This window comes from Oncorhynchus masou, chromosome 31, assembly GCF_036934945.1.
Source record: "Oncorhynchus masou masou isolate Uvic2021 chromosome 31, UVic_Omas_1.1, whole genome shotgun sequence".
Taxonomy (NCBI): domain Eukaryota; kingdom Metazoa; phylum Chordata; class Actinopteri; order Salmoniformes; family Salmonidae; genus Oncorhynchus; species Oncorhynchus masou.
Window position 1 is genome coordinate 57,976,505 of NC_088242.1, and position 9,524 is coordinate 57,986,028.

At 42.1% G+C, this 9,524-nt stretch overlaps 1 protein-coding gene across 1 annotated transcript in view; it reads right to left on the bottom strand.

The window, feature by feature from the left end:
- LOC135524176 (engulfment and cell motility protein 3-like) overlaps window positions 1-8,709 on the bottom strand; it is a 38,104-nt gene extending 29,395 nt beyond the window's left edge. Inside the window, exons 1-2 of the mRNA XM_064951452.1 lie at window positions 8,475-8,709; window positions 5,484-5,593 (exon numbers count right to left, since the gene is read on the bottom strand). Coding sequence (XP_064807524.1) covers window positions 5,484-5,561 — 78 coding nt within the window. The 5' untranslated portion in view covers window positions 5,562-5,593; window positions 8,475-8,709. The remainder of the gene's footprint in view (window positions 1-5,483; window positions 5,594-8,474) is intronic.
- Between the last annotated feature and the right edge of the window lie 815 nt (window positions 8,710-9,524).

The window sequence follows — 9,524 nt, forward strand, 5'->3', positions numbered from 1 at the left end:
ACAATTCCTTCAAAACTAATTTTTTTTAAACAGGTCTGTAGGTGTAGGCAAGACCATAAGCAAATGGGGATATGAGTAAATAATTAATTAGGGTGATTTTTTCCGCAAGTAGACAGGTATTTTCCTTTCCATGGTTGCAAGAGCTTATCTATTTTTGTTAACTTTCTATTAAAATGTAGTGTAGTGAGATCATTTATTTATTTTGTTTATTTAAGTTGTGGATTTAAAAGAAAACACTCATCAACATACAATGATTTAGTGTTGTTTAACATTGTTCCAAATTATCAGAAAAATTATATTCATAATAATAACTCCTTTTTGTGGATCTCCTTATTATTATTGTTGTTATTACTATTATTATGATCATCATTATAATAAGAAACGTCATCATCATTAGTAGGCTTAGTATAGCAGCCTTGTATAACCACCATTGAGCTGTAGGCTTAAGAGCGCATCCTGTTTAGTCTTTAATACCGTAACTTACTTAGGCCTATATTTCAATACTTATATAGGCTACCGTTGTCACACCCTGATCTGTTTCACCTGTCCTTGTTATCGTCTTCACCCCCTCCGGGTGTTACTTGTTTTCCCCAGTGTATTTATCCCTGTGTTTCCTGTCTCTCTGTGCCAGTTCGTCTTGTATGTTTCAAATCAACCAGCGTTTTTTTCTAGTCCTCCCGGGTTTTGACCCTTGCCCTTTTCTGGACTCTGTACCCGCCTGTCTGACCATTCTGCCTGCCTTGACCTCGAGCCTGTCTGCCACTCTGTACCTCCTGGACTTGGAACTGGTTTTGAACTTTTGGTCACGGACAGGCACTCTCTTGCCTACTCCTTTTTGGATTATTAAACATCTTAGACTCCAACCATCTGCCTGCTGTGTCTGCATCTGGGTCTCGCCTTGTGTCATGATAACTGTATCAATCAATCATTCATTCGTTCATGCCATTACACAGCATACGGGTCATGCATGATGTCAAATGCGATCAAGCATACTAGTTTTAAAATAAAATAAAAGTGAATCTTGGAAAATGTGTGTAAACAATAAATAAAGCGTTCACGAATGAATGCGACTGTTTAATGTTCGCTGTAAAAAAGGCTTTAAAAAAAAACCTGTTTACAACAGACTCGCTGGTACACTTCTAATGTTTTTAAGTGTTGTTTATATTGTTCAAATGGTCAGAAAAATGATATTGTAATCTAAAGGCATAATATGCTGTGTTTGCTCCTTACCTTCCTTTTCTTGATCTCCAGTATTCTCCACAACTAGTCACATTTATTCCACAAGTCTGACTTCCCCTTTACCTCCTGAGCAACCAGTAAACATTCCCCCGTTTTGCTGCCATGTGTTCGGAGTTTGTTATAACCAATTTATTGATGTGATTATGATATGCTATAAGTCCGGCCCAATGGGTCACGTGCATGCGATGCATACATGTGTCACGTAAAGAAAGCAAGGGTTGAGGGAATAGGGAATGTTTTTCCTAAACAAATGAGGGATTTCTGGGTTGGCGCCCCCCCTTTGGGTTGTGCCGTGGCGGAGATCTTTGTGGGCTATAGCCTCATCTCAGGATGGTAAGTTGGTGGTTGAATATATCCCTCTAGTGGTGTGGGGGCTGTGCTTTGGCAAAGTGGGTGGGGTTATATCCTTCCTGTTTGGCCCTGTCTGGGGTGTCCTCGGATGGGGCCACAGTGTTGCCTGACCCCTCCTGTCTCAGCCTCCAGTATTTAAACTACTGCAGCATATGTGTCGGGGGGCTAGGGTCAGTTTGTTATATCTGGAGTACTTCTCCTGTCCTATACGGTGTCCTGTGTGAATTTAAGTGTGCTCTCTCTAATTCTCTCTTTCGGAGGACCTGATCCCTAGGACCATGCCTCAGGACTACCTGACATGATGACTCCTTGCTGTCCCCAGTCCACCTGGCCGTGCTGCTGCTCCAGTTTCAACTGTTCTGCCTTATTATTATTGGACCATGCTGGTCATTTATGAACATTTGAACATCTTGGCCATGTTCTGTTATAATAGCCACCCGGCACAGCCAGAAGAGGACTGGCCACCCCACATAGGCTGGTTCCTCTCTAGGCTTCTTCCTAGGTTTTGGCCTTTAGGGAGTTTTTCCAAGCCACCGTGCTTCTACACCTGCATTGCTTGCTGTTTGGGGTTTTAGGATGGGTTTCTGTACAGCACTTTGAGATATCAGCTGATGTACGATGGGCTCTATAAATAAATTTGATTTGATTTCGGTAACAGAACTTTTCAGTCAGAAATTGCTGTATTTATGTTGCAGCTTCAGCAACATGGACAGCGTGATAAACACTTGATGCACTGTGGTGGTTGCTGCGTGGTGGTCACTGTTTACAGACAGATTATTTAACTTATAACTCACTGTATCACAATTCCAGTGGGTCAGAAGTTTACATACACTAAGTTGATGGTGCCTTTAAACAGCTTGGAAAATTCCAGAAAATTATGTGGCTTTAGAAGCTTCTGATAGGCTAATTGACATCATTTGAGTCGATTGGAGGTGTACCTGTGGATGTATTCCAAGGCATACCTTCAAACTCAGTGCCTCTTTGCTTGACATCATGAGAAAATCAAAAGAAATCAGCCAAGACCTCAGATACAAAATTGAAGACCTCCACAAGTCTGGTTCATCCTTTGGAACAATTTCCAAATGCCTGAAGGTACCACGTTCATCTGTACAAACAATAGTACGCAAGTATAAATGCCATGGGACCACGCAGCCTTCATACCGCTCAGGAAGAAGACGCATTCTGTCTCCTAGAGATAAGCGTACTTTGGTGCGAAAAGTGCAAATCAATCCCAGAACAACAGCAAAGGACCTTGTGAAGATACTGGAGGAAACAGGTACAAAAGTATCCCTATCCACAGAAAAACTAGTTCTATATTGACATAAACTGTAAAGCCGCTCAGCAAGGAAGAAGCCACTGCTCCAAAACCGCCATAAAAAAGCCAGACTACGGTTTGCAACTACACATGGGGACAAAGATCGTACTTTTTGGAGAAATGTCCTCTGGTCTGATGAAACAAAAATAGAACTGTTTGGCCATAATGACCATTGTTATGTTTGGAGGAAAAAAATGGGGAGACTTGCAATCCGAAGAACACCATCCCAACCGTGAAGCACGGGGGTGGCAGCATCATATTGTGGGGGTGCTTTGCTGCAGGAGGGACTGGTGCACTTCACAAAATAGATGGCATCATGAGGATGGAAAATTAGGTGGATATATTGAAGCAACATCAAGACATCAGTCAGGAAGTTAAAGCTTGGTCGCAAATGGGTCTTCCAAATGGACAATGACCCCAAGCATTCTTCCAAAGTTGTGGCAAAATGGCTTAAGGACAACAAAGTCAGGGTATTGGAGTGGCCATCACAAAACCCTGATCTCAATCCCATAGAAAATGTGTGGGCAGAACTGAAAAACTGTGTGCAAGTAAGGAGGCCTACAAACCTGACTCAGTTACACCAGCTCTGTCAGGAGGAATGGGCCAAAATTCACCCAACATATTGTGGGAAGCTTGTGGAAGGCTACCAGAAACGTCTGACCCAAGTTAAAGAATTTAAAGGCAATGCTACCAAATACTAATTGAGTGTATGTAAACTTCTGACCCGCTGGGAATGTGATGAAAGAAATAAAAGCTGAAATAAATCACTCTACTATTATTCTGACATTTCACATTCTTAAAATAAAATGGTGATCCTAACTGACCTAAGACAAGGAATTTTTACTAAGATTAAATGTCAGGAATTGTGAAAAACTGAGCTTAAATGTATTTGGTTAAGGTGTATGTAAACTTCAGACTTCAACTGTAGTGGATTTGATTAAAATACATAGGATGTGTCTGTCTATGGAAAAATACACGTTTAAACAATCGATTGGTCGAAAGAACAGACGACTCTCGGTTTACCAAGGTTTTTTTCCGTCGGGGACAGCCCTAAAAGAAATGCTTTGCCTATGACACTACACTCCAAAAGTCCTACAGTCTGTAGGTTCTTATCTTGATTATTGTCCAGTCATGTGGTCAAGTGCTTCAAAGAAAGACCCGGCATCTGGCCCAGAACAGAGCAGCACATCTTGCTCTTCATTGAAATCAGAGGGCTAATATAAATACTATGCTGCCAGTCTCTCTTAGCTAAGAGTTGAGGAGAGACTGACTGCATCACGTCTTCTTTGTATAACATTAATGTGTTGAAAATTCCAAATTGTTTGCATATTCAACTTACACACAGCTCTAACACACACATTTAGCCCACCAGACATGCCACCAGGGGTCTTTTCACAGTCCCCAAATCCAGAACAAATTCAAGAAAGCATATAGTATTAAATAGAGCCATTATTATGGAACTCCCTTCCATCTTATATTGCTCAAATGAACAGCAAAGCTGGTTTCAAAAAACAGACAGAGCAACACCTCACAGCACATCTCTCCCCTATTCGACCTAGATATTTTGTGTGCATGTATTGATATGTAGGCTGTGCGTGACGTTTTTAAATGCTTGTAGTTCTGTCCTCTAGCTCTTCTTTTCTATTAATGTTCTTCATTATGATAATGTTTCATGTTTTGTGTGGACCCCAGGAAGAGTAGCTGCTGCTTTCGCAAAAGCTAATGGGGATCCTGAATAAAAACAAACAAATAATGCATAGTGCATGTTTAAAAAAACACTACATTGAAAACAGCACTAATCGCTCAGTATTATTCATTGATGAAAATTGCAAACGTGTAGTGTATTTTGAGTAACTTTAAACGTCGACTTGATGTGCTCTAACAAAAAATGTATCAAAACAAAATATATCAACCCCTGCTAAAATGGATCAACCCCTGCTAAAATGGATCAACCCCTGCTAAAATGGATCAACCCCTGCTAAAATGGATCAACCCCTGCTAAAATGGACATGAATTATTATCCACATAACAGTGAACATGTCCTGTTGCTGCAGGATTATTTTCCTGCTGTAGCAAACTGGCTCAAATTAACATTCTACATTCGAAAATACCTTGTGCCAAAACCGCCATGTTTTCTTTACAGAGCGTGTAATGATCTTACCAGAGCTCCGACAACATACTGCATGACATCAACTTTACAGGCACTCGTATCTAGCGAACACCTTTTACTCAGCTAAGACCCTGGTCTATTAACAGTTTGACATCATAAACAACCATTACATTAGCACCCTACTTTACTATGATAACTTCTCGATTGATAGGGTGGCATGTTTCTATGGCAGCAGCTGCTTCACAACTCTGAACACACTGCATCCATGCTGAGGTGCACTACCCGTTCATAAACCACATTATTAGCCCGCCCATCTCTGTCTTGCTACATAAACCACAGCTCTAATAGAACCCACAGGCTGCAGTGCTGATTTTTAAAGTAACTTTCCACTCAGGACTTGATAGTTCAGTAGTTTTTTCCCCCTTCAACTCTCTGACTCAGGCTCCTCTCCTGTGTGCTAATGCTTACCTGGTCCAGTTGAATGAGCTGAGGGTATGCCCCTGGCATCTGGATGGCAATTTTCACGATATCCTTCTGTTGCGGCATCTTGAAGTGTGTTTATAGGTGTCCTCCTAAGACTGAGACATAATAACCTTTTACTATCAAATAATTCACACAGTAAAATAGGGGTTTCTGTAAGTTTCTGACCAGACCAGATCAGATCAGCATGGTCCTCGAGTCATGAGAGCTTCCATTTTCCAAATGAAACTTTATCTTCCTCTTTCACAAGTAGTATGTCTGTATTTTCTTCAGTGTGCACAGAGAACATGGCCCTTTCTGTGTATAGGACTACACACAATTGAAGGCCAGACAGACAGACATGCATCCAGAGGAGTCCCAGAGGAAAGTAGACAGGCAAACTCTTTTCATGCTCTCCAGCACATATGGAAACATTAAAGTTTGTTAAACAATTTTACACATGCTTCACCTGATGAAAAGGAAAATGTGTGTGTGTGTCTCCCATCTGCGGGAAATGGAAATAACCTACTTGCAATGATCACCACCAGTGTTTTGGCTTTGATGGAAACTAACCTGAAACTTTTCTCACTCACTTCATATACTAATACTCTTGAAGCCTTGTGAGAGACAATGATCTCCTGACCCATAACATTCCTATGCAGTAGCCTAGTAGCCTATCCATACAAGGATAGGGTGAGGTGTCGATAGTGTAGGCCAGTGTTTCCCAAACTCGGTCCTGGGGCCCCCCTGGGTGCACATTTGCTTTTTTTCCTCTAGCACTACACAGCTGATTCAAATAATCAAAGCTTGAAGATGAGTTGGTTATTTGATTCTGCTAGGGCAAAAACCAAACCGTGCACCCGGGGGGAGGCATGAGAGTTTGGGAAACCCTGGTATAGGCTACATGACAAGCTGGCAGGGAAAGAGGTGTTTGGGTTTCCAAAGGTTCTCTCCCCTGCCTGTCCCAGCATGCATTGGGCTTGAGACTAAGTGGCTGTAACAAACATTTCACACCCGCTATAACACCTGCTGAAGTTGCTAAACTGTGTACGCGACCAATAAACTGCTGCTACTGCAAGAGACAGAGGATAGAGAGACAGACAGAGAGAGAGAGAGAATGTGTAACCTCGTCGAATCAAATGTATTTATATAGCCCTTCGTACATCAGCTGATATCTCAAAGTGCTGTACAGAAACCCAGCCTAAAACCCCAAACAGCAAGCAATGCAGGTGTTGAAGCACGTTGGCTAGGAAAAACTCCCTAGAAAGGCCAAAACCTATGAAGAAACTTAGAGAGAAACCAGGCTATGAGGGGTGGCCAGGCCTCTTCTGGCTGTGCCAGGTGGAGATAACAAAACATGGCCAGGATGTTCAGATGTTCATAAATGACCAGCATGGTCAAATAATAGATCTGGGACAGGTAGCACGTCCGGTGAACAGGTCAGGATTCCATAGCCACAGGCAGAACATCGAACACCTTTAGGATAAATTAGAACACTGACTGCGAGCAAGGCCTAATCACCCAACATCAGTGCCGACCTCACAAATGCTCGTGGCTGAATGGAAGCAAGTCCCCGCAGCAATGTTCCAACATCTAGTGGAAAGCCTTCCCAGAAGAATGGAGGCTATTATAGCAGAAAAGGGGGGACCAACTCCGTATTAATGCCAATGATTTTGGAATGAGATGTCCGACGAGCAGGTGTCCACATACTTTTGGCCATGTCGTGTATTACTGCTGTTCACTGAAACAGTGTTCGTGATTATTATAGTGAAGCACATCGTAATAGCGCCCATGACCATATAGGGCTATGCATTAATGTGTACTTTCGTGTATCCCTTCAGTTAGCCTGCGGAACTAACTGTGTGATGCCCCTTGACCCTCCGCCGGTCCCATTAGGGTGGGGAGGATGGGGCCTTTAGCTTCTTGGAATTCCAACCCTGACAGACCTCCACCTACAACTGCCACCACACACTTTGAAGTCTGTTGACATCGGCACCACCAGTTGAGAAGGGCTATTACTGCCTGAGACTTTACAATCTGGGTGCTGGGCAAATGGCAGTTGTCTACACACTAGTGAAAATTGATCCATGGATCAAGAGCCAGTCATTTCCTGGCGTGACTCATTTAAAATGCATATTGAAAGAGCCAAGCTCCTGAGTGGCGCAACGGTCTAAGGCACTGTATCTCAGTGCTAGAGGTGTCACCGAGGTCCCTGGTTTGAATCCAGGCTGTATCACATCCGGATGTGATTGGGAGTCCCATAGGGTGGCGCACAATTGGCCCAGCGTCGTCAGGGTTTGGCCGGGGTAGGCCATCGTTGTAAATAAGAATTTGTTCATAATTGACTTGCCTAGTTAAATACATTTTTAAAATTCAACTGGCTGTGCCGATGACAACCGACTTCAAAGTGTGTGTGTGGTGGCAGTTGTAGGTGGAGGTCTGTCAGGGTTGGAATTCCAAGAAGGCCCCCCTCCTCCCCACCCTAATGGGACAGGCAGAGGGTTTTATGAGTGATCCTAGGAAATCAAATCTATCTACATAATGAAGTTTAATTCAAGGTGGGTATTTTGGAAGTAGTTTTCATTGTATGCCAGCATCTGCTGTGAAATGGCTAATGCAGGGAAATTATTTAACATTCCATCTTTGTGAAAAGTTTGGTAAGATAATATACTAATTTCTCTGCATTAGCCATTTCACAGCAGATGCTGGCATACAATGAAAACTACTTCCAAAATACCCACCATTAATTAAACTACTCATTATGTAGATTGATTCGATTTCCTAGGATCACCCATAAAAATTAGGGTGACTGATTAACGTTATATTGATAATGCCAACCCGTTTATTCTAGCTCGCTGTAGACACGGATAATGCTGCACTGGGCCCCCGGAGCTATTCGTACCAGGAATACTAAACATATTTGTGCCTTCTCGTTCGCAAAGTTTTGAGAACAATCAAAAGAAAATCTATATTTGAGTTGAACATTTATTTAGTTCTTACCTTTTTGAAAATAGAAGTTAGTGTCCTCGCGAAAGCCCAGAGTTCGAGAATGAAAGCATTTGGAATCCCTCCCTAGAAAGGACAATAATCCGTGAGATTTATATTTTGAAATTGCTCAATCTTGGAAAAGGCTCCCCTTCGCGGAGAAATGTCTTTAACAAATTTCAAAAAGTAATTAATTATTTAAAGTTCCGGGTTGAGTCGAGTCACACCCGCCCCCCTGTAGGAAGCAGCGTGTACTGACCATAGATCGACCAGCCCCAACTTTTCCGAAATAGTGGGTTTACTGTAAACGGATGTGCATTTATGGGGAAATTATTTGAAAAGCCTATAGAGCACTCAAAAATGAGTACGGACAGGTTCAGAAACAACTAAAGTATTATGCGATTTTTTTCTCCACATTGAATATTTCCAAAATGCAATTTATTTTTATTGGACTGATGTGAGATAGTTGTCCAGATTGAAAGATACTGTATATGCCATTTCAATTATATAGGCTACTAATCCCTAAATTATATTAATCTGGCTTCTGATAAACATTGCCTGTTAGATTATATTATATTGTGTTTTATAAGGAACAAAAAAATATAAAGGCAACATGTAAAGTGTTGGTCCCATGGGTCATGAGCTGAAATGAAAGAGCCCAGAAATGTTCCATACACACAAAAAGCTTATTTCACTCAAATGTTGTGCATACATTTGTTTACATCCCTGTTAGTGAGCGTTTCTCCTTTGCCGAGATAATCCATCCAACTGACAGGTGTGGCATATCAAGAAGATGATTAAACAGCATAATCATTACACAGGTGTGCCTTGTGCCCAGGACAATAAATAAAAGTGCAGTTTTGTCCCACAACACAATGCCACAGATGTCTTATGTTTTGAGGGAGTGTACAATTGGCATGCTGACTGCAAGAATGTCCACCAGAGCTGTTGCCAGAGAATTGAATGTTTGGCAGTACGTCCAACTGGTCTCACAACCGCAGACCACGTGTAACCATTGCCAGTCCAGGACCTCCACATCCAGCTTCTTCACCTGCAGGAGTCTGA